The 25,893-nt window shown below is 40.9% G+C and overlaps 1 protein-coding gene across 2 annotated transcripts in view; it reads left to right on the forward strand.

Moving 5' to 3' along the window:
• The window catches only part of LOC140210021 (uncharacterized), a 50,746-nt gene extending 40,863 nt beyond the window's left edge, over positions 1-9,883 (forward strand). The window contains exons 2-5 of one of the 2 annotated variants that reach the window (XM_072278774.1): positions 1,960-2,071; positions 4,337-4,809; positions 6,325-6,496; positions 7,795-9,883. In XM_072278774.1, coding sequence (XP_072134875.1) covers positions 1,960-2,071; positions 4,337-4,809; positions 6,325-6,496; positions 7,795-7,961 — 924 coding nt within the window. In that variant the 3' untranslated portion in view covers positions 7,962-9,883. Of the gene's footprint in view, positions 1-1,959; positions 2,075-4,336; positions 4,810-6,324; positions 6,497-7,794 lie in introns of both variants that reach the window. The other variant, XM_072278765.1, reaches the window with a different exon arrangement.
• Positions 9,884-25,893: the final 16,010 nt, after the last annotated feature.

The following is a 25,893-nucleotide window of genomic DNA, read 5'->3' on the forward strand; positions in this document are numbered from 1 at the left end:
ATTGGGCTGTAAGCCCAGATCTTTAATTGTCTAACATCTGGTGTTAAAAGTGGAATCCCGTTTAGTTTACTTCCGAAAGAGCTGGTTTGCCTAATCAGCTTTTTTTCTCGTTAAAACTACCCACTTCAAATATTTATCCATTGTCCTCTTAAAAGCTGTTATGAATTTTGCTCTGGAGAATCATACATCAAACTAAGGGCTAATCAATATCAAACCGTTTACTCTGCGCAAATCCCCCAAAATGAAATCAAATAACATTGCTTCCAATGTGTTTTGTAGGCGGAAGGGGAAATAATGCCGTCAACAGGAAGATATTAGTTTTGAAGTGAAACCACATATATTGCAAGCCTCAGCTGTATGATTTTAATTACCAGTACTTTGTTTGAAATGGTTTATTTAATGTCTGCATCTGAACTGTGAAGGAGATCAAGCTAGTCTACTCCATTTATGAGTTTATTCTGAAACCTCAAAGGATGTTTAACGGATTCAAGTTCTTTCGCTAGAATAGAGAGGAAAATGCTGTTTTCTGTAGCAAGTCAGTTTATGCATTTTAATGATCAGAATCAAAATTATTCCTCTATAGTTCTTTGGATGTTTGAAATAAAAATCAAAAACAAGGTAAACAGAGAACAGTACAGTGCACAGACCCTTTGGCCCACATAGTGTGCACGGAACAAGATAACAGAAGTAAACTAAAGCTTTTCTGCTTGTACAGAATTTATACATTCTTCCATTCCCTGCATATCGATGAACATAGAATAGTACAGCACAATACAGTCCCTTAAGCCCACAATGTTGTGCTGACCCTTAAACCCTGCATCCCATATAACCCCCCACCTTAAATTCCTCCCTATACTTGTCTAGTAGTCTCTTAAGTTTCACTAGTGTATCTGCCTCCACCACTGACTCAGGCAGTGCATTCCACACACCAACCACTCTCTGAGTAAAAAACCTTCCTCTAATGTCCCCCCACCCTTCAACTTAAGGCCATGTCCTCTTGTACTGAGCAGTGGTGCCCTGGGGAAGAGGTGTTGGCTGTCCACTCTATCCTATTCCTCTTAATGTCTTGCATACCTCTATTATGTCTCCTCTCATCCTCCTTCTCCCAAAGAGTAAAGCCCTAGCTCCCTTAATCTCTGATCATAATCCATACTCTCTAAACCAGCAGCATCCTGGCAACTCTCTTCTGTACCCTTTCCAATGCTTCCACATCCTTCCTATAGTTAGGCGATCAGATCTGGACACAGTACTCCAAGTGCGGCCTAACCAGAGTTTTATAGAGCTGCATCATTACCTCACGACTCTTAAACTCTATCCCTTGACTTATGAAAGCTAACACCCCATAAGCTTTCTTAACTACTCTATCAACCTGTGAGGCAACTTTCAGGAATCTGTGGACATGTACCCCGAGATCCCTCTGCTCCTCCACACTACCAAGTATCCTGCCATTTACTTTGTACTCTGCCTTGGAGTTTGTCCTTCCGAAATGTACCACCTCACACTTCTCCGGGTTGAACTCCATCTGCCACTTCTCAGCCCACTTCTGCATCCTATCAATGTCCCTCTGCAATCTTTGACAATTCTCTACACTATCCACAACACCACCAACTTTTGTGTCGTCTGCAAACTTGCCAACCCACCCTTCTACCCCCACATCCAGGTCGTTAATAAAAATCACGAAAAGTAAAGGTCCCAGAACCGATCCTTGTGGGACACCACTAGTCACAACCCTCCAATCTGAATGTACTCCCTCCACCATGACCCTCTGCTTTCTGCAGGCAAGCCAATTCTGAATCCACCTGGCCAAACTTCCTGGATCCCATGCTTTCTGACTTTCTGAGTAAGCCTACTGTGTGGAACGTTGAATGAATACAAGATTATGAAACTTTAAGTGCAAAACTGAAATAAAATTCTTTTCCTTTGCATTCATAATTGTAAATTTCTGCTTGTCCATATTAGGCTGTCCATTCTACAGAGTGGCCGAAAAGCTCACTGTCCAATGAACTGGAAGCATCTGGCAGCTATACTGTAGATGACGAAGATGATGACTTTTACTCTGGTTCCGGTTCCGGTGGTGAGTGTTTCTTTTTAGTGTCCTATGACTTCTAGACATTTTTATCTGTTTTTTTTTGCTTCGATTTTTGATGCTGATAACACTTAACCAGAGGTAACTCTTTAAAATTCTCACCAAGTCAAAATATGATAAATGTGCTGATGTGGTGAGCTGTGTTATTACAGGTAGGAAATCAGCTTGTCTCACAATTCTACTTTCCTGCCCCTTTACCAGCCAATAGAGCAAAGAGAAGCACCTATTGTTGCCATGGCAAGTAGGAGAATTTTTCCAAAAATGCAATGTGCCACAAATTACCAGCATATTATGTGAGCCAAGAGGAATGTACTGAGGCTTTCTGTAAGGAGAAAAGGCAAAAAGTAAATACAACGGATTCTGGTTAATTGGGCCATTGGATAATTGAGGCAGCCACTTATTTGGGACAACTCTTAAAGAACAAAAACTAATTGAAAAAATTGCCATGATTCCCTTTGTTTATTTAGGACACTATGCTGTTTAATTGGGACAGGAGAATGTTGCTGAACAGGTTCCAACTAGTCTCAGTGTCCGCACTTGTGTGGCCGGTAGAGTGACCAGTTTTTAATAGCACCAGTTGCGTATGTTTGTGTGATTTTTGTCACTGAGGAATAAGCAGTAAGATCATCAGAACTGTTTTGGTCACTGTGGTTTCAAGTGTTCAGGCTTGGAGATATCAGAAACAGGTGGGAGTGTAAAAATGAAGCGGTATCACTACTTCAGCAAGTTAGGAACTATGAAGAATTTGAAGGTATCCATCAGCATCTTGAATGTAACAATGCAAATGGTGATTTAAAGGTTGCAATCATTGATTACATTGTATGAAGTAGTCTGTTATCTGCACTAGATGTCCACGCTGATTTTGTTCATTCCGTACACTGGATGAATTCCTCTGTAGATTACTAATAGAAAACTAATACACAGGTTTATAAGAGTTAGTAGTACTATTGTATTGTTCTAATTTTTCTGTATTTCATTTAAATACATAATTTATTAGTCAGCTTGTCTTTTTTATACCTTTTTAACTATTTCCATGAAATTTCAGCTAAAGGGCTAAAACGTACAGGTCCTAATGTGTCCCAATCAACCGGAATCCACTGTAATTGAATTTGTTTGTCTTGTTTGTCCTTAAGTTTGGGTCACCTCAGTACAGGAAGGAAGTGGATACAATAGAAAGAATGCAGAGGAGATTTACAAGGATGTTGCCTGGATTGGAGAGTGTGCCTTATGAGAATAGTGAACTAGGCCTTTTCTCCTTCGAGAACAGAGGATGAAAGGTGACCTGATAGGAGTGTATAAGATGATAAGGGGCATTGGTCGTGTGGACAGCCGCAGGCTTTTTCCCCAGGGCTGAAATGGCTAACACGAGGGGGTTAAGATAGTTTTAAAATGCTTGGAAGTAGGTGCGAAGGGGATGTCAAGGATAAGATTTTCACACAGAGAGTGGTGCATTGAATGCAGTGCTGGCAACAGTGGTGGAGGAGGCAGATATGTTGGGGTCTTTTAAGAGTCTTTTAGATAGGTACATAGAGCTTAGAAATATAGAGGCCATGCAGTAGGGCAATTCTAGGCAGCTTCTAGAGCAGGTTACATGGTCGGCACAACATTGTGGGCCGAAAGGCCTGAAATGTGCTGTAAATTTCTATGCTCTATGTTATGCTTTCTTTGTTTTCACCTCGATGCAGCATCTGCGAACCAGGATGCTCTGAGTATATCCCTTACCAGCATCTGTAGAACATAATTAAGATTATGTGCCTGTAATAAAATGCACAGTTGCAATGATGCTAACGAGATTCTTATTGGTACCTGAGGCATCTGACAACTTCCGGTTTGAGGCATAGTTAATCATGCATACTCTGAAACAAGGCTAAGCATCTGAAAAAGGCACCATTCACCATGAACATCAGTTGGACTTTGTACATGTATCCTGATCCAGCTAGATTTGATTGCCCCAAATTTTGATTAAGATGGAGGTTTGTTTTGAATGAAAGAATCCTGAGGAGTTGGTGTACATAGTACTCAGCAATGATTATGTTTACTGACACCATGTGATAGGGCAACTCTACACAATGATTCTTGGACTTCATGCTCCTGGTAACCATGTATTACGTCATGTTTAATAAAAGATTTCCTAGCAACCAGGGAACTAATACCTCACCTCTTGCCCTTCTACCATCAGCAGAGCTTAAATGAAGATTGCATTCTAACTTTGCACCAGTTTCATTATTTTCTTTCGTTTTTTTTTTGCAGATGGCTTTATGCTGGAAAAAAACTATTCTACTGCAGAGTATACAAAAACAGTGCCCTCAACAGCTTCAAGCAGTTCACACTACTCAAGCCAAGTACCTGTAACTGAGATCTCAAGCCAAGATGTGTTGAAAGATTTAAGCACAGTGCAAGTACATCCCGATGTGTTGGTTTTTAACACCACTACTGACACAACATTGACCACCACCCCGATGTCTTCCACTACTGTTTTGAAAAACTTTGATGTGCTTGTTCCTGAATTCGCAACTAATAATTTCCTGGCACGGGGTGCTAACGCCAACTATGACACTACTGCTACTGTTTCTCAAATGCATACAACTAGATCTAACATTGCACCCAGGATACTTAACCGTGCAACTGCTGTCATCAAAGAAGAATCCTCTACTGTGTCAAGTGTGATTGCAGCAAATGAAATAACTACAACAGGACTAACGGAAGATAATGTAACTCAAGAGGTGAGCTTTGAAAGAAAACTGAAGTTTAGATTACTTTTGTTGAAGAGATTATTCTTATTTAAATGAATTAATCCCATAATGGAATATTAAAGCCAGCTAATAAAAGATCTTGGCCACTTTAGCCAAAAATTTAGTTTGTTGTAAATTCCTCTAAAGTAGTAGAAAGTAATTTAATGTTTTAATATAAAACATAAAATGGCTATCTGTTAAATTAATCTGTAAATAACAGTAGTGATAATATACTTCTCCGGTCAGAAGTGCATCAAAATATGCAGATCAGAAGGATGACAATTCTGTATAAAGCATCCTGACAACATTTTGATTTAAGGTGTAGAACATAAAGCAAACTTGCTTTATAATTTCCCCTCCACCCCTCCACTTGGATCCGCACTACACGTCCACTCCTTCAAGCTGCCTGACTGACTACTAGCAGACCTCCAGTCTGACACACAAAGTAATCCTCATTCCAAAGTGAGAGTATCAACAGGTAGATAAAGGCATGGCCCCATGCTTAACTTTGGCTGCAAATTTGTCCTCCAGTCAAGTACACCAAGCCTGACATTTCCCTTCGCCTTTTACTCTCCACCCCAGCCACAAATGCTATGTAAGGCACTCCTGACAGGGTCAGGCAAAGTGTCATAACCAAATGACATCTTGATCTGAACAGTGTCATAGTAAGATGCAAATTCAATCGTGCAGTCAGCTTGTTAAATTAAGAGGCGTAGAGTGATATCTCATGTTCACTAATGAAAATACATTTCTTGATATTGGGATAGAGTTTATACATTGGGTATTATGGCTGATTTTACTGCAAAGTATGCCCATTTTGAAATTTTCTTCCTGAATCTGATTTGTCCATTATCAAAGATTAAATGAGCTTAATGAAAGAGCATTCTACAGTTTTTTTTAGTTTTCTTTAAACAGATTCCTTTTTGCTTCAGGACGTAGAGTTTGATTAATAATGATCAGCACAAAATTCAAACAACTTTCATCAATGCCAGTTGAGTAATCAAAACCAGACTGCTAAACTTTTTTAGATATGTTAGCAAACTGAAGTTGCTTCATTTGTGAACTTAAAATACTTTTGTAAAATTTCTCATTGCTGTAGATCCAAAAAGTCTGTTATACTTTTTGGAGGCAATTCAAAAACCTCCATGGAAATCCAACTAGCAATGGAGATAACTTCACATTAGGCTTATTGGTAGTTTTGTGGATGGGGTCTACTTTAACTATGTGGATATTAGAACTAGCATAGAAGCATATAATATTTAAGATATTTCTCTTTTATGATACGGTGGTGTTGAGCTTTGAGTTTACACACTGAAACTTCTGTTGCATTAGCAACTCTGGTCACAAAACCGCCTTTTACTAGTTTAGTATTTTGTGTAAATATGAATAGTTGCATCAACGACTAAAATATGTGATCTTGAAGTATTCTTAAAGCAATGTAAAAATAAATTCAGCAAAAGATTATTTCTAATTAAAATCTTAAGCAATCTGAACTGCTTTATTTAGGATGCAACAATAATAGTGGATTTGGACAATCGAACAGAGGACTATTTCATCAGTGATGCTGAGAAAGAAACTTTCGTAAACGCTAAGCCAAGTTTAGTCAAACCAGCAGAAGACATCTCGCCTGATTACAATAGATCTCAGAGTATTTTGGAAAGGCGTGAATTATTGGCAGGTATGTGCTTTTCATTTCCTACGGCAACCATTTTTTTAAAGTAGCAGATAAATACAGAAACTTCTGCAAAACTGCACATGATTTATCAGCACCCACAGAAGTGTATTTACATCTTCTGATGAAGACACAGCTTTTCAGAAAGGAGCAGTATTGCTGAAATTCTGGTTTCAGGTTTGAATAACTGGCATTAAAATAGACTCAGTGGCCACTTTATTAAGTACACCTGTACATCTGCTTGATAATACAAATATTTAATCAGCCAATCATGCGGCAGCAACTCAATGCATAAAAGCATGCAGACATAGTCAAGACGTTCCTTTGTTCAGGCGAAACATCACAATGAGGAAGAAATGTGATCTAAGTGACTTTGACTATGGAATGATTATTGGTGCCAGGCAAGGTGTTTAAGTATCTCAGAAACAGCTGATCTTCTAGGATTTTCATGCACAACAGTCTCTAGAGTTTACAAGAAAAACAAGAAGAGAAACATCCAGTGATCAGCAGTTCAAACTGACAGGAAGGCGACAGTGACCACACATTACAACAGTGGTGTGCAGAAGAGCATCTCTGAGTGCACAGTACATTGACCCTTGAAGCAGATGGGCAACCGCAGCAGAAGACCGTGAACATACACTCAGTGGCCAGTTTATTAGGACAGGAGGTATCTAATAAAGTGGGGCCCTGAGTGTATTTTTCTCTATTTGAATAAAAGAGCCATTCACCAAAACTGTTGTTAGTCACTCAGTCAACATTGTTTCCATGTAATCAATGTTCCTTTTATGCTATATATTTCAACCTTGCTGATAACTCTGTTATGTGTCACCTTATCAAAAGCTTTTTGAAGTCAATGTGCACCATATCAATGTATTATCTTAACTGCATTCTCTGTTGCATCAAAAACTATCAGATTGCTTAAATATGATTTTCCTTTAACAAATCCATGCAAACTTACAATTTGACTCTTAAAATGCTTTAGAAGTCTTGAAACAATCCTAGGATCTAGTCATTCCTATCTTTAAACCCTTCCAATTGCACTAACTAACTTATTCTATGTGGTTACTATTTTCTGCCTTCAGATTATGAGGGCCAGTAGAACAGGAAACAGTGATGATAATAATTATGTAGTGACAAATTGGAGGAGTATTATGCATGTATTGTGGCTAAGGCAGCTCAAATTTGGGGTGTGGGATTTAATAATTATGATATGTTCTGTGGATATCAGAATTTGGAACATCATCCAGTATTACAAAATTCTCTGAGTTAATTAACAACTACATCTTTGCCCTTTTACCTTCAAGGTGCTGTTGCTGGAGGACTTGTGGGACTCATGATTGCTGTTTTGCTGATAGTAGTGTTGGTATATCGAATGAAGAAAAAGGATGAGGGAAGCTACACATTGGATGAATCTAAGCAACCTAACGGAGGCTACCAAAAGCCACAAAAGCAAGAGGAGTTCTATGCCTAACTCAGTCTTACAAGTTCTGCATTATTCTTTTATGCCATAAGATCAAGTTGTATTTTTTTCCTTTCTTTTCGCCTGCATTACAAAATGAATCGGAAAACTGCCATTCTAATCTTGATCTCTGCGATAATTGTACTTTCTGACATTTTTGAGACAGGCTGAGATAATGTACTTGTTTAATGGGAAATATTGCAATTTGGCTTCTTAGGCAAGAAGATTTAGTTAAACTTTCACTTCAGTTTTTATATTCTGGTGGATAACAAAGTTAGGCTTTAATTTGAATAAAAAAAGTTGGGAATCTACAATACTAAGTTGTAAAGCTGCAAAATGTCTACACATGTAAATTTTTGTAATGTAAAAATATTTACTAAATGGGAGGGATGGAAGGCGACAAAGAGATACTGATGTGATTTAAAACTATATGAAAGCTTATGATATGTATCTAATTATATAGGTATATAATACAGAGAAGACTGTGCTTGGCTATGCATTTGTTTATATTTTGTGTTGTAAAATGTTATTAACTGAGAACATGCATTACCTTTTTAAAGAGCTGATATATGAATTGATATACTAATTTTAACAATTTCTCTGTTTTTTTTTGACAATTGAAGGATTAATTGGAAAATTATGTCCTTATCAATTTGTCCAATTAATCAAAATAGGATGGCAGGAACAGCTGACATTTTCTTGAGTTACATTTTTTTTAATCCTGATGTTTTTCAGCTTCATTCCTGTCATCATTATGTTTATTGTAATATAACTAGTCATTGAAGCACCTGATCTATTTTAAAGAGCTGGATCTCAAAGTTTGTATAAGATGCAGTAGTTCTTGGATGATCCCTCCCAACTCCACCACCATTTTGCACAGGCAGGTTTTTTTTAAAATTCCTGAACTTCACTTTTCTTGGTGATATAACTTAACTAAATAAAGTTGATACATTTTTTTCAGTTATACCTTTTGTCTGCTTACTGTAAGTATACTGTAATTTCCTAATCTAGCAATACAGCTAGTTTATGCTGAGACTTTGAAAGGTCTACAAACAGAGTCATTTACTAAATGTGACAAGCAAAGAAGAAGTCAAGCACCTTTCTGTATAGATGGATATATAAGAGTGGAACCTTGAACTGTGTTGGAGAGGTTTCTTTTTCAACTGCCTCCCCAGTTCCTAAAAAAATTAATATGCATGATGATTTCCTGATTTTTTTTCTTATCAACGTCATGCATTTTGAAGCTGTTTTGAAATTGTGAGCAAATGATTTATTAAGTAAACAGTGGTGTGTGCCTCATGGTATCTTCCAGCTAATCCACTTAATTTAAATTAGGCTGTAAATTGAGCTGTATTCACAACCTGATCTCTCTGCAGGATGAGATCTGTAGAACACTTCTAAGGTAACAAAGATTAAAACATACAATTATTTTTTGTACAACAGAAATAGTAGTCAATTTGAGGATTGAACCATTTGTAACTACCAAAAAAAGGCTAGTTATCAAAAGATTTGGTTAAACATAGGGATCGTCACTTAGTGATTAATTCCTTCAGTGTTGAAGTATGTATGATGGTTTCTATTTATTACCTGTGCTATTTCTATATGTATCAAGCAATAAAAACACTTTGGCACACTAATTACTGCAATTTGGCCACTGTTCTGGATTTTTTTGTGTTTCTTAAAGCATTTGCAGGAGGAAATATCTTCATGGAAACTTAAAATTGATAATATAAACTGGTGTAGATCAGTAAAGCATGTCAGGTTTCTGGAAATTTTATCTGATGTAAGCAGTATCTAAATTGCAAGCATGCTGTGGATCTTACTCATTGGTTGCTGCAAGGATGAAATTTGGCCCAGCTTGGAAATGTCTCAGAACAGACTGTCTTTAAAGCCATGTGATAAGTGATTTGAAATGTTACCACTGTACCAAATAAGCCGAGGAGTAAAATTTTGTTTTTAAACTCCGACTTAGCCGATGGCTATTAAAAGCTCCAAATTCCAAAATTTTCTGGCATTTTTTCTATGTAGGGATAGCAGGTGTGAGAGGCTGCACCAGTCTTCATACTTGTACGCAGGCTGAGGGAGGGCTTGGAGCAGGATCAGGTTGATGTCTTATTTCTGCTTGTTCCAAAGCATTTTTTACCATGTCTCAATCGCTTTCATTACCCCTGATATAAGGCAAAACAGAGTCAGTCTGGTTCATAAAGATTATTTACCAATAGATTAGATGCTGTCCAATAATTAGCCAAGAATCTTTTTGCAAAAGGTGCACTCCAGTAAGTTACAGTAAATATTCTAAATTAAATTTTGGACATCAGACTTAAGACCACAAAAGAACTTTCCACACCCTTGTCGTTACAAACACTTTAATTTTATGCAGCAAAGCATTAATATCCAAAACATTCCTGCTTATTGTATTGCAAGAATGAATGCATAGGTTAATTTAGCAGAAACTTCAAGTTCAAGTTAGAACATGGAACAGTACAGCACAGAAACAGCCCTTTGAACCACAATGTTGTGCCAAACCAGCTCAAATGTAAATCAAACCCTCCCCCACCCCATAAAATAATTTCTCCTACCTACACCGTCTATATTCCTCTATCTCTTCGTCATATTCATGTGCCAATCTAGATGTGTCTTAAAGCCTCTGAAGTATTTGCCTCTACTACCACACCACCATTCCAAGCATCCACCACTGAGTAAAAAACTTACCCTCACATCCCCTTTCAACCTACCCCCTCTCACCTTCAATGCATGTCCCCTAGTATCAGACTCTTCTCCCCTGGGAAAAAGATACTCCCTGTCTACTCTATCTTATAAACCTCTATCAGATCTTTCCTCAGCCTCCGCCACTCCAAACAAAACAGCCCAAGTTTGTCCAGCCTCTTATGACATCCTCTAAACCAGGCAACGTCCTGGGAAACCTCTTCCACGCCCACTCCAAAGCCTCAACATCCTTCCTATAGTGAGGCAACCAGAACTGTATGTAATACTCCAGATGGGGCTTACCCAGAGTTTTAGAAAGTTGCAATATAACCTCTCTACTTTTGAACTCAATGTCTTGACTGATAAAAGCAAGCATTCCACAATCCTTGTTAACCACCTTATCGACCTGCATAGCTACTTACCTGGAGCTATGAACTTGGACCCCATGATCTCTCTGCTCAGCAACACTGTTAAGGATCTTCCCCTTAACAGTGTGCTGTCTCCTTGCATTTGCCCTACCAAGGTACAACACCTCACATTTCTCGGGGTTAAACTCCATCCGCCATTTCTCTGTCCATATCTACATTCAACCAAAGACATGTATACCATCAAATGAAGCAATTTCCTCCAGACCAAAGTGCACAATATAGTACATATAAATCACACACATAACACATAAAGTAATACAGATTACCACAAATGAGGTGCATACAATACAAGCTAAAAAGTAAAGTATAAACGTTACTGATGTTTCATACATGGTGAGACCCAGGTGATGCCAGGAAGTTCAGTAGTCTTTTGACTTGGGGGAAGAAACTGTTTCCCATCCTGACAGTTCTTGTCCCTCCTGCCTGACGTATGGGGTCAAAGAAATTATTGGATGGATAGGAGGGCTCAATGACAATGTTAAGGGCCCTGTGTATGCAATGCTCCTGATAAATATCTCTAACGGGTGGAAGAGAGATCCCAGTGATCCTCTAAGCAATCCTCACAACCCTATGTAGGGACTTGTGGTCATATGCCTTACAGTTCCCACACCAGACAGTGATTCAGCTGGCCAGGACACTCTTGATGGTGCTCCTGTAAAAATTGATTAAAATGGCGGCTCAATCTCCTCAGAAAGTGGAGATGCTGCTGTGCTTTCTTGATGAAGGAGGTGGTCTTGAGGAACCAGGTGAGATCATCCAGAAACCTGGTGCCCTTAACAGTCTCCACAGAGGAGCCACACATGCGCATACTGCACCTTCCTAAAGTCCACAATCATCTCTTTGGTCTTATCCACATTGAGACTCAAGTTGCCGTGCTCACACTATTCTACTAGCCACTCTGCCTCCTCTCTGTATGCCATTCTCTCGTCGTCGTTGATGAGGCCAGCCACTGCTATGTCATTAGCGGACTTGATTATTCAGTTTAAGCTGATCAGACAGTGCAGTCATGCATCAGCAGTGGGCTGAGCAGACACTGGCGTTCAGTGTGATGGAGCTCGTGATGCTTCTGCCTACGTGGACTGATTGTCGCCTTTCTGTCAAGAAGTCCAGGATCTGGTTACAGAGGGAGGTGTTGAGACCCAATGAGAACAGTTCACCCACCAACTTCTGAGGGATGATTGTATTAAATGCTGAGCTGAAATCGAATAACAGCATCCTGGCATATGAAGCATCATTTTCCAGGTGGGACAGGACGAAGTGGGGTGCAGAGGCTATAACATCATCAGTGGACCAATTTGAGTGATAAGCGAACTGGAAAGGGTCCATTGTAAATAGGAAGATGGGATTTAATGCAATCCATAACCAGTAGCTTAAAGAACTTCATTATTGTTGAGGTTACTACCGCTGGACAGTTGTCATTGAAGCAGGTTACTAGTGCCCTCTTGGGAACCAAGATAATGTTGGCCGCCTTGAAGCCTGAGGCAACAGTAGACTTTTCCAGAGAGATGTTGAAGATGCCTGTTAGAACCTCAGTTAAATGGGCTGCACAGTCCCTCGGCACCTGACCAGCTATGTAATCAGGCCCTGCAGCTTTACATAGACTGACCCTGGCTAAGGTCTTCCTGGCATCAGCTGCAGCCAGAAAGGGTTCCTGTTCCTGGGGGGTGGCGGGGGGAGTCCTTCCTTGTCAGCACATTGTCTCATGCATCAAATTGATTTTAAAAGACGTTCAGCCTATCAGGAAGAGAAGCACCAGTGTCATCAACTAGCAGGGTGGACTTGTAGTCTGCTATGGACTGAACGCTCTGCCACATGCACATTAATATCCCTGGTGTCATAGAGATGGCTGAATACTCTCTGTGAATAATCCTGTTTTGCCTTCCCAATAGTGCAAGTAAGTGCATCTCTTGCTGGCCTGAGAGCTGTCTTATCCCCTGATCTGAAGGCAGAATCATGATCTCTCAGCTGGACCTGGTTCTTAACAGTACTTAAACCAACAAGCCAGACCAACAAGTTCAGATTTCACCATAGGAGTTCTGGAATGCAAATTCAGTTGATTAATTTATCTTATCTTAAAATTAAGATAAAAGCACTCTTCTGATTCACACATTAGCCTTAAAGAGAGGAAATCTGCCATTCTTACTCAGTCTAACCATGTTGATGCAACCATTGTTGGTAGAATCTCGGGTGGTGACGAGAGGGTGTACAGGAGTGAGATATACCAACCAGTGGAGTGGTGCTGCAGCAACAACCTGGCACTCAACATCAGTAAGACGAAAGAGCTGATTATGGACTTCAGGAAGGGTAAGACGAAGGAACACATACCAATCCTCATAGAGGGATCAGAAGTAGAGACAGTGAGCAGCTTCAAGTTCCTGGGTGTCAAGATCTCTAAGGATCTAACCTGATCCCAGCATATTGATGTAGTCATAAAGAAGACAAGATAGTGGCTATACTTTATTAGGAGTTTGAAGCGATTTGGCATGTCAACAAATACACTCAAAAACTTCTATAGTTGTACCATGGAGAGCATTCTGACAGGCTGCATCACTGTCTGGTATGGAGGGGCTACTGCACAGGACTGAAAGAAGCTGCAGAAGGTTGTAAATTTAGTCAGCTCCATTTTGGGCACTAGCCTACAAAGTACCCAGGACATCTTTAGGAAGTGGTGTCTCAGAAAGGCAGCGTCCATTATTAAAGACCCCTGGCACCCAGGGCATGCCCTTTTCTCACTGTTACCATCAGGCAGGAGATACAGAAGCCTGAAGTCACACACTCAGTGATTCAGAAACAGCTTCTTCCCCTCTGCCACCTGATTCCTAAATGAACTTTGAAGCTTTGGACACTACCTCACTTTTTTAATATACATTATTTCTGTTTTTGCACATTTAAAAAAAATAATCTATTTAATATACATAATTGATTTACTTATTTATTATCTTTTATTTTATTTATTATTAATTTTTTCTCTCTCTCTCTGCTAGATTATATATTGCATTGAACTGCTGCTGCTAAGTTAATAAATTTCACGTCACATGCCAGTGATAATAAACCTGATTCTGATTCTGATTCTGATTCTAAGAGTCCAGATTCACAGTAGTTCTAAGTGAGTCTTTAAAAATTTCTGAACTTCCATTTGGTTGTATCAAATAACAAATATGCTGAAGCAAAATAAGAATGATCTATCCTTGTGTGTCCTGTCCCAGTCCCAGGACAGACAATGAGAGAATGTATTCAGGGAGAGGGAGTAGCCCTTGGAATTTAGAACATTGTTTTCGGATCCTATGAAGACTCACGGCATTAGGTGAAACATGGGTGAAGAAATCTCTTCTTATTGCAACCTACTGTGGAAGAAACAATGTGAATAAAAGGACCACGGGATGGATTCTGGATGGGGTGCTTCCATGTTTATGATCATAAGTAAATTGGTACCTCTACAACTGATAGAGCTAGCACAATCTGACCAACATGAGAGATAAAGTAGATGTACGCAAATCTTATTGTTCTAGATGCTAATATTGGTAGACGTGACCATGCCATCGAGCTATGGAACCATTTTTATACAGCAGACGCTCTCCATCCTGTTGTCTATAATTGTTATTGTGCTGTTAGAGGATAGACACAGAATAGATCTGACCATTCAAAACTAACCACCTGTGAAGTCTTGAGGAGAATCAGCAGCATCAGTAGAATTGTATGTCATCCTGATCTGCTATTTCATAATACACCACATTACTCTCCAGGATTACATCAAAGCCAGGGCATTAACCTCAGATGAATGAAGAGTCAAAGCTATATTAATAGCAACTCATTGAACTAGCATGAATTGTGGTGAGTCAGTAAAAAACTAATGGGAGGGGCTGTCCCAGCCTCTACAACGGTGAGGGCTTCCATGTATGCACTAAAAGCAAGTTTGAAACTGCAATGATCATACTTAGACCAAGGAGCCAAGTAAATGATCCATCTCAAGTTCACCCTGAGATCGTTACTATCACAGAAGTCAGTCTGAGAATAGTGCGTACGTAAACACTGTGGAACGAAGAAATACAGTATTGATGATGGATCTGAGGTGGGACAAGTTGGTGCAGGGGAAGACAGGCCATGTTCCTGGAAAATCCCTTTCTGGTTAACGTTAAGCCTACTTCTCTCCTTTAGTGAGCCACGTTCTTGCTTCCTCCGCCCTCCCCACACCTTTTCACCATAACATATCTACCTAAATCTTCACTGAAACATACTCTTTCATAGCCATGATAGTACTCCTTGCTCTTTTAGTCTCTCTTCAATCTTACACTGATCTCTCTTTTAACAGAGTCCACAATTTCAGTTTCTCTACCTCTCACTCTCTGTTTATGTTGAACAACCCCATCTGTCAGTTAATGCCAGAACTTATTGTACCTTCCATCTAGGAACTCAGGATGATCGGTCAATCATGATCTAGTCTTTAAAATAAGCTTTATTGCTTGGTCCTTATTGCTCCTGTTCTAAACTCACAGCTTTTTATCTGTTGGAGGGTCTAGCCCAAATGTAGCAAGTAAAGGAAAAGTAATAAGCCTAAAATTGATCATTGTTTCAAATGGATTTTGGGAAGAGTTAACATTTTGCTTTGGAAAAGATCAATTGTGGCCAATTAGGGTTTTGCTTTTCATTGGATGGTCACCAGTTCATGGCTATGAATTAAGAATTATAAATTAAGAAGTAGCCTGGCAAACTGTGTGAAAGTTAGTGGGGTTGCCTCTGTCAGGTCGTCTTGGATTCTGGATGCTTAAACTGCATTAACCGGCATATAGTGGAGTTTTCTTCTCATCTTTTCTCTTAGACTTCTGAGACTTCAGATGAGTCCCTCACACTTGATCCTATTTGATTCTGTATGTCATAAGAGTCATAAAAAACTACAGCATAGAAACAGGCCCTTTGGCCCATCTGGTCCACGCTGAACCATTTAAACTGCCTACTCCAGAACTGCACCAGAACCATAGCCCTCCATACCCCTACCATCCATGTACCTATCCAAACTTCTCTTAAACATTGAAATTGATCTTGCATGCACCACTCATGCTGCCAGTTCATTCCACACTCTGAAGAACTTCTGAGTGAAGAAGATTCCCCTCATGTTCTCCTTACGCTTTTCACCTTTCACCCTTAACCCATGACCTCCGACTGTAGCCCCATTATATGTTTAAACTATATATTCCGTCATTTGTTGCTTATGTGTAAATCCAAATCATTCTCTAAATTTTTTAAGAAGGCTAGTGTAGAGTAAAATAGTTTGTCTTTGCTTGAGTAGAAGGCTTAATCTGGCACTCTCCTTCTGGAAATAGAACTGTAGGTTATTGTATGTTAGCTGCCAGTTGTACATAAGGTGGCTATACAAGTGAACAGTTGTGAATTAGACCTGGGGAGAAGGTACTGTAATGGTTTGCATAGAAATGGAAACAGGAGCAGGCTGTCTACCCTTGATACTTTATAGCAGAACCTTACTCACCACTCGGCTTTCTTGTCTGCTATTCATACACTTTCATTCACATTTTGTGACTAAAAAGTTGTAACTTAGTCTTGAATATATTCTATAATGTGTGTATGAGGAGTGTTTATTTCTGACATCTGCAACAGATTCCATGTTTGTCTTGTCTTGACGTTTCTAAGGCAAGAGACTCCAACTTCCTCCCACCCCACCTTCCCTGAACACTCCAACCCTCTTTCCCCCGCTGATCCCAGCTTTCAACCGTACCAGGTCTTCACTGTTTCCTCTGAGGCGGAACATCAGTAAGGGCCTCACATTTATTCCCCTGCACCCACACCTCAGTGAGTTCAGCGTCCACCATGACGCTGAGCTCTTTTTCCACTGTCTTCATCTCAGCGCCTACTTCTTTGGCAAGGACTCTCCAGCCCACACTGATGGCCCCTTCTCCTGTCTCCAACCCTCCTCTTCCTGGACACCTCACTCTAGTTTTCTGCCTGCTCTGGATCTTTTTATTGCTAACTTCCAACAATACATCAACCATCTCAACTTGATTACTCCTCTCTCCAACTCTAACCTCACTCCTTCCAAACGCGCTGCTCTCTGATCTCTGCACTAACTCTAAACACCTCAAACTCGCAGACAAGAGGGGTGCTGCAGTAGTCTGGTGGACTGACTGCTACCTTGCTGAGGCCATGCGACAACTCTCAGACACCTCCCCTTACTTACCCCTCGAACAGGATCCCACTATGGAGCTCCAACCCATTGTCTCCCCAACCACCACTGACATTAACTCGAAGGACCTCCCATCCGCTGCCACCAACCTTATAGGGGTATATTTGGATTTTCAAAAGGCTTTTGACCAGGTCCCACACAGGAGATTAGTGTGCAAACTTAAAGCACACAGTATTGGGGGTAAGGTATTGATGTGGATAGAGAATTGGTTGGCAGACGGGAAGCAAAGAGTGGGAATAAACGGGACCTTTTCAGAATGGCAGGCAGTGACTAGTGGGGTACCGCAAGGCTCAGTGCTGCGACCCCAGTTGCTTACAATATATATTAATGACTTAGACAAGGGAATTAAATGCAGCATCTCCAAGTTTGCGGATGACATGAAGCTGGGCGGCAGTGTTAGCTGTGAGGAGGATGCTAAGAGGATGCAGGGTGACTTGGATAGGATAGGTGAGTGGGCAAATTCATGGCAGATGCAATTTAATGTGGATAAATGTGAGATTATCCACTTTGGTGGCAAGAACAGGAAAACAGATTATTATCTGAATGGTGGCCAATCAGGAAAAGGGAAGGTGCAACGAGACCTGGGTGTCATGATACACCAGTCATTGAAAGTGGGCATGCAGGTACAGCAGGCGGTGAAAAAGGCGAATGGTATGCTGGCATTCATAGCAAGAGGATTCAAGTACAGGAGCAGGGAGGTTCTACTGCAGTTGTACAAGGCCTTGGTGAGACCACACCTGGAGTATTGTGTGCAGTTTTGGTCCCCTAATCTGAGGAAAGACATTCTTGCCATAGAGGGGGTAAAAAGAAGGTTCACCGGATTGATTCCTGGGATGGCAGGACTTTCATATGACGAAAGACTGGATCGACTAGGCTTATACTCGCTGGAATTTAGAAGATTGAGGGGGGATCTTATTGAAACGTATAAAATTCTAAAGGGATTGGACAGGCGAGATGCAGGAAGATTGTTCCCGATGTTGGGGAAGTCCAGAATGAGGGGTCACAGTTTGAGGATAAAGGGGAAGCTTTTTAGGACCAAGATGAGGAAAAACTTCTTCACACAGAGAGTGGTGAATCTGTGGAATTCTCTGCCACAGGAAACAGTTGAGGCCAGTTCATTGGCTATACTTAAGAGGGAGTTAGATAAGGTCCTTGTGGCTAAAGGGATCAGGGGTATGGGGAGAAGGCAGGTTGGATGATCAGCCATGATTGTAATGAATGGCGGTGCAGGCTCGAAGGGCCGAAAGCCCTACTCCTGCACCTATTTTCTATGTTTCTATGTTTCTATTACCCCACACCTCCTGTTCCTATGTCCTACCCAAGATCCATAAACCTGCCTGTCAAGGTAGACTCATTGTTTCTGCTTGTTCCTGCCACACCAAACTTATAACTGCATACCTCAACTCAGTTTTATCCCCCCCAGTTCAGTCCCTTCCAACCTACTTCCATGACAATTCACATGCTCTTGATCTTTTTAATGACTTCAAGGTCACTAGCCCTGATCATCTCATTTTATCTATGGATGTCCAGATCCTATACATCTCCATCCCCCTTCAGGAAGGCATTAATGCTTTCTGCTTCTTTCTGGACAATAGACCCAACCAGTTCCCCTCCACCACTACTCTCCTCCATCTGATGGAACTGGTCCTCACACTCAATAATTTTTTCTTCTGCTCCTTCCATTTCCCTCAAACCAAGCACTCGCTTGAGTCCCAACCATGCCTGTCCTTTTGTCAGTTATGCGAAACAGTCCATGTTCCAAGCCTACACTGATACTTCTCCCCAAATCTTCCTGTGCCTCATCGACAACTGCTGCTTCCTGCACCCATGCTGAGCTCATCAACCTTATCAACTTTGCCTCCAACTTCCACCCTGCCCTCAAATTTACTTGATTTATTTCCAACACCTTCCTCCCTTTTCTCCATCTCTCTGTCTCAATCTCTGGAGAAAGACTATCTACTGATACCTTTTATGAACCCACTGATTCTCACAACTACGTGGTCTATACCTCTTCCCAATCTATCACTTGCAAAAATGTCATCCCCTTCTCTCAGTTCTTCTGTCTCCACCACTTATATACTTAGGATGAGACTTTTCATTCCAGAATTAATGAGATGTCCTCCTTCTTCAAAGAAAGTGGCTTTCCTTCCTCCACCATCAACACTACTCACACTCATCTCTTCCATTTCGTACATGTCTGCCCATACCCTACAGCATGATGCAGCCACCACCATGCTTCTTGGCAGGGATGGTTGGCATGTTTTTGATGATGTGCAGTGTTTGACTTTCATCAGACCATAGAATTTTCTTCCAGCTGACTTTAGAGTCTCCCACATGCCTTCTGGCAAACTCTAGCCCAGATTTTACGCGAGTTATTTTCAACAGCAGCTTTCTCTTTGCCACTCTCCCATTAAGTTGCAACCGGTGAACCACTTGGGCAACAGTTGTTATATGAGCAGTTTCTCCCATCCCAGCCACTAAAACTTGTAACTCCTCCAGAGTTGTCATAGGTCTCTTGCTGGCCTCCCTCACTAGTCCCCTTCTTGCATTGTCACTTAGTTTTTGAGGGTGGGCTGCTGAAGTCAGATTTACAGCTGTGCCATATTCTTTCCATTTCTTGATGATTGACTTAATTGTACCCCAAGGGATATCCAGTGACTTGGAAATTTTCTTGTATCCATCTCCTGACTTGTGTTATTCAATAGCCTTTTTGCGGAATTGCTCGGAGTGTTCTTTTGTCTTCATAGTGAAATTTTTGCCAGGATACTGACTCACCAGAAACTGAATCTTCCAGATACAGGTGTATTTTTACTACAATCAATTGAAGCACCTTGACTGCACACAGGTACCCATTAACAGATCTCCATAACTAATTATGTGACTTTTAAAACCAATTGGCTGCACCAGTGATGATTTGGTGTTTCATCTTAAAGGGGGTGAATACTCATGAAATCAATTATTTTGTGTTTTATATTTGTAACTCGTTTAGATCACTTTGTAGAGATCAGTTCTCACTGACACCAAAGAGTCTTTTGCTATTGGTCAGTGTTAAATTCAATCTACTGTGATCCAATGTAGTAAAAACATGAAAACTTCCAATGGGGGTGAATACTTTTTATGGTCTCTGTATGTGTTTTTGGATATACATGGACTGATTAGCAATAGTCAGCATGGCTTTGTGCATGGTAGATCACGTCTAACCAATCTTATAGAGTTTTTCAAGGAAGTTGCCAGGAATGTGTATGTAGAAAAGGCAGTGGATATTGTCTACATGGAGTGTATCAAGGCACTTGACAAGATCCCGCATGGGAGGTTGGTCAAGAAAATTCCGTTCCTCGACATTCAAGATGATGGAGTAAATTAGATTAGACATTGGCTTTGTGGGAGAAGCCAGAGAGTGGTAGTAGATGGCTGTCTCTCTGACTGGAGGTCTGTGATTAGTGGAGTGCTGCAGGGATTGGTGCTGGGTCTGTGGTTGTTTGTCTTTTATATCAATGATCTGGATGAATATGTGGTTAACTGTATCAGCAAGTTTGTGGATGACACAGGACTTGGAGTGCAGTGGACAGCGAGGAAAACATTTGGATCTTGGAGTGGGATCTGTACTAGCTGGATGGCAGATGGAATTTAATGCAGACAAGTGTGAGATGTTGGACTTTGGTAGGACCAACCATGGTAGGTTTACACAATGAATGGTAGACCACTGAGGAGCACAGTAGAACAGAGGGATCTGGGAATACAGGTCCAAAATTCATTGAAGATGGTGGCACAGGTAGATAGGATCATAAAGAAAGCATTTTGCCACATTGGCCTTCTTAAATCAAAGTATTAAGTATAGGAGATGGGACATTATGTTGAAGTTGTATCATCAGAATCAGGAATCAAGCTTAGAATCAGAATCAGAGATGTTGTTGAGGCCTAATTTGGAGTATTGTGTGCAGGTCTGGTAATCAACCTACAGGAAAGAAGTAAATAAGGTCAAAGAGTGCTGAGAAAATTTACAAGGATGTTGCCAGGACTGGAGGACCTGAATTGCAAGAAAAGACTGAATAGGCTAGGATTTTATTCCTAGGAAGATGGAGGGGAGATTTGATAGAGGTATACAAAATTATGAGGAGTATAGAGAGGGTAAATGCAAGCTGGCTTTTTCTACTGAGGTTGGGTGGGACTATGACTAGAGGTCATGGGTTAAGGGTGAAAGGTTTAAGGGGAACATGAGGGGAAGCTCCTTCACTCAGAGGGCCATAAGAGCTGCCAGCGTAAGTATTGAATTGACTTTATTTCTTACATCTTTCACATAAATGAAGAGTAAAAATCTTTACGTTACGTCTCTGAATGCGCAATGTGCAATTTATAGTAATTTCTAATAAACAGTATGTACAGTAAGATATACAACATAACAGTCAATATAGCTTAGAAATACAATTGTGTCAGCATGAGTTAATCAGTCTGCTGGCCTGGTGGAAGAAGCTGTCCTGGAGCCTGTTGGTCCTGGCTTTTATGCTGTGGTACCGTTTCCCAGATGGTAGCAGCTGGAGCAGTTTGTGCTTGGGTGACTTGGACCTCCAATGATCCTTTGGGCCATTTTTACACACCTGTCGCTGTAAATGTCCTGAATAGCAGAAAAGTTCATATCCATAGATGAGCTGGGCTGTCCACACCACTTTCTGCAGAGTCCTGCGATTGAGGGAAGTACAGTTACCATACCAGGCAGTGATACAGCCAGTCAGGATGCTCTCCTGTAGAAAGTCCTTGGGATTTGGGGACTCATGTCAAACTTTCTCAACCATCTGAGGTGAAAGAGGCACTGTTGTGCTTTTTCTCCACCACACAGACCAAGTGAGGTCCTAGGCGATGTGTATACAGAGGAACTTAAAGCTGTTCACCCTCTCAACCTCAGATCCATTGATGTCAATAGGGTGAGCCTGTCTCTGTTCCTCCTGTAGTCCACAACCAGCTCCTTTGTTTTTGCGACGTTGAGGGAGAAGTTGTTTTCTTGACACCACCGTGTCAGGGTGATGACTTCTCCGTAGTCTGCCTTGTTATTATTTGAGATAAGGTCAATCAATTTAGTATCATCTGTAAATTTAATTAGCAGATTGGAGCTGTGGGTGATGACACGGTCATGGGTATACAGAGAGTAAAGGCTTAGGACTCAGCCCAAGTAGTGCATGCAAGATTGATTTCAACTTTTAAGAGAAATTTGAATATGTGCGTGGATGACAGGGGTATGGAGGGCTATGGACTGAGTGCAGGTCAATGGGACGAGGCAGTTTAAATGGTTCAGCATGGAGTAAATGGGCCAAAGGGCCTATTTCTGTGCTGTACTTTTCTGTAACTCAATGTCCTTCATTTCATGTCAACTTACCTCAATAACAATTTGCAGCAAATTTATATTGGTAAATTGATAGACCTATAATTTGGTTCATTATTATCATGTAACAAAGTACAGTGAAAAACTGGTTTTACATGCACTCCATACAAATCATTTCATTACAATATTCTACTGATGTAGTACAAGGGAGAGCAATAACAGATTATAAAATGAAGTGTTACTGTTACAGGGAAACTGCAGTACCAGCGGACAATAAGGTACAAGGCCACATTAAGGTAGATTGTGAAGTCAAGAGTTCATCCTATCATACAATGGGACTGTTCAATAGTCGTATAACAGCGGTGTTGAAGCAGCCCTTGAGCCCGGTGGTGCATGCTTTTGTATCTCCTGGCTCGTGTGGAGGGATAGACAAGCAGGATGGCTGGGGTGAGATGTCTTTTATTATTTTGGATGCTTCACAAAGAGAAACAGACAGACTGCATGGAGAGGAGGCTGGTTTCCATCATTTGCTGAACTGGGTCCAAAACTCTCTGCAGTTTTATGCATTCACAGGCAGTGCATACAGATAGGATTAGAATCAGGCTTTATATTACTGGCATGTGTCATGAAGTTTGTTAACTTAGCGGCAGCTGTACAATCCAATACATGATAATATATTTTTTATAAGTACATCAATTGCACTAAGTATATATACCCGTATGTATATTAAATTAAAAACTATGGCATTCGTCTAGTGATCTGAAGGTCGCTAGTTTGAGCCTCAGCTGTGGCAGTGTGTTTGTGCCCTTGAGCAAGGCACTTAACCTCAAATTGCTTTAGTTTCTGTGCGAGGAGTGGCGCCCCACACAGACTTCCAATCTGCCCCTTGTAAGGCATGAAAATGCCCGTCACAGGCCTCTCATGGTCTGAGTTGATGTTCCCCCACCCCTAAATTAAAAATCATGCAAAAACAAATAATTTTAAAAGGCGAGGTAGTGTTCATGGGTTCAATACCCATTCAGGAATCGGGTGACAGAGGGGAAGAAGCTGTCCCTGAATCGCTGAGTGTGTGTCTTCAGGCTTCTGTGTCTCCTTCCTGATGGTAACAATGAGAAGTGGGCATGTTCTGGGTGATAGATGCTTCCTTTCTAAGACATCGCTCCTTGAAGATGTCTTGGATACTATGGAGGCTAGTGCCCAAGATGGAGCTAATTTTACAACTTTTTGTACTTCTTTCAATCCTGTGCAGTAGCTCTCCACCCCACCCCCACCATACCAGACATTGATGCAGTCTGTCTGAATGCTGCCCAAGGTACATCTGTAGAAGTTTTTGAGTGTTTTAGGTGACAAACCAAATCGCTTCAAACTCCTAATGAAATATTGTTGCCGTCTTGCCTTCTTTATAGCTGCATTAATATATTGAGACCAGGTTAGATCTTGACATCCGGGAAATTGAAATTGCTCACTGTCTCCATTTCTGATCCTTCTATGAGGAATGGTTTTTGGTGCCTCATCTTACCCTTCCTGAAGTCCACAATCAGCTCTTTGTTCTCGCTGATGTTGAGTGCATGGTTGTTGCCACGACACCACTCAGCTAGCTGGTATATCTTGCTTCTGGATGCCCTCTTATCTCCATCTGAGATTCTGCCAACAATGGCTATATCATCAGCAAATTTATTGAGCTATACCTAGCCACATAGTCACGGGTAAAGAGGGAGTAGAGCAGTGGGCTAAGCACACACCCCTGAGGTGCACCAATGTTGATCGTCAGTGAGGAAGAGGTATTATTACCAATCCGGTCTTCTGGTTAGAAAGTCGAGGATCCAGTTGCAGAGGGAGGTACAGAGGCCCAGGTTCCTTAGCTTATCGATCAGGACTGTGGGAATGATGGTATTAAATACTGTGCTATAGGTCAATAAACAGCATCCTGACATAGGTATTTGTATTGTCCAGGTGATCTAAGGCTGTGTGAAGAGCCATTGAGGTTGTGTCTACTGTAGACGTATTGTGCTTTCTATGGAGCATGAATAAAAATTGGCAAGGGTCAAAAGGGGGACATGTCAAATTTCTTTAGCCTCCCAAGGAAGAAGAGATGCAGGTGGGCTTCCTTGGCCCCTTCCTATGTCCTTCCTCGCCACCTGAATGTATTTCAGTTGTGGTTTAACATGACAGAGCACTGAAGCAACCACTGACAGAAGAATGTAGGTTGCAATTTGGAAGAGATTTCCTTGCTGAGTCTTGATGCCATGAGATTTCATGGCATCTGGAGTTGATATCGAGGATACTCAGGGCTATTCCCTCTGACTTCTCGTATTTCATCTGGTGGGGCTACCCTGCTGCTGGGACAAGAAATACCCAGGGGTTGTGACAGAACATTACCTGTAAGCCACGTCCCCAGGAACTGTGATGGGAGAGTTTAGCACGTTGTCTATTAGTTAGGATTCTGAGAATGTTTCCATTATTTCATATTTTCTTACAACCTAAGAGGAGGCCATTCAACCCACTAGGTCAATGCTAGTTTACAGAACAATCCCATCAACTACTTCTGTAATAGAGAATTAAGGGTTACGGGGAAAAGGCACGTAGGTGGAGTTGAGTTCATGGCCAGGTCAACCATGATCTTATTGAATGGTGGAGCAGGCTCGATGGGCCAGTTGGCCTACTCCTGCTCCTATTTCTTTGTTCTTATGTTCTTATGATGCTACAAAGATTTTTAGTTGTTCTCCTGTTAATCACACCTTCTCTTTATGCTATTAATGTTTGGCCTTTTATTAGGCAAGCAACGTTTCCAGTGATAGTGAAAATTAAACGCCGTCCTATAAGAGTGTATTTGTGTGTTTGTATGTGAATACTCTGTGAGAAACTCAAAAAATACCATGATGGCAACACAGCTGGTGCAACTAAATTCCTTCAGTCATGCTCTGTGTATTCTATTACAAATAGATTTGTCTGTATTATAGACCTTCAGAATAATCAATAAAGCAAAGAAAAGGTTTTTCATGTTAGTACTGAGATTTAAAAGTTAGGTAAATATTAATGACTTCCAGCTGTCTGCCTTTAAAATGATTGCAAAAAGCAGTTATATATAAACTTAGCAAGTTTGAGTGCAATTTCAAATCAGTTATGGGTTTATCTCAAAGGTTTCAAAAGTACATTTAATATCAGGGAAATGTATACAATATAGATCCTGAAATGCTTTTTCTTCGCAACCATCCACAAAAACAGAGGAGTGCCCCAAAGAATGTACAACAGTTAATGTTAGAGCCACGAAGTCCCCCCCCCCAGCTCCCCTCCCTCCTGCGC

This window comes from Mobula birostris, chromosome 2, assembly GCF_030028105.1.
Source record: "Mobula birostris isolate sMobBir1 chromosome 2, sMobBir1.hap1, whole genome shotgun sequence".
In the NCBI taxonomy this organism is placed as follows: Eukaryota; Metazoa; Chordata; class Chondrichthyes; order Myliobatiformes; family Myliobatidae; genus Mobula; species Mobula birostris.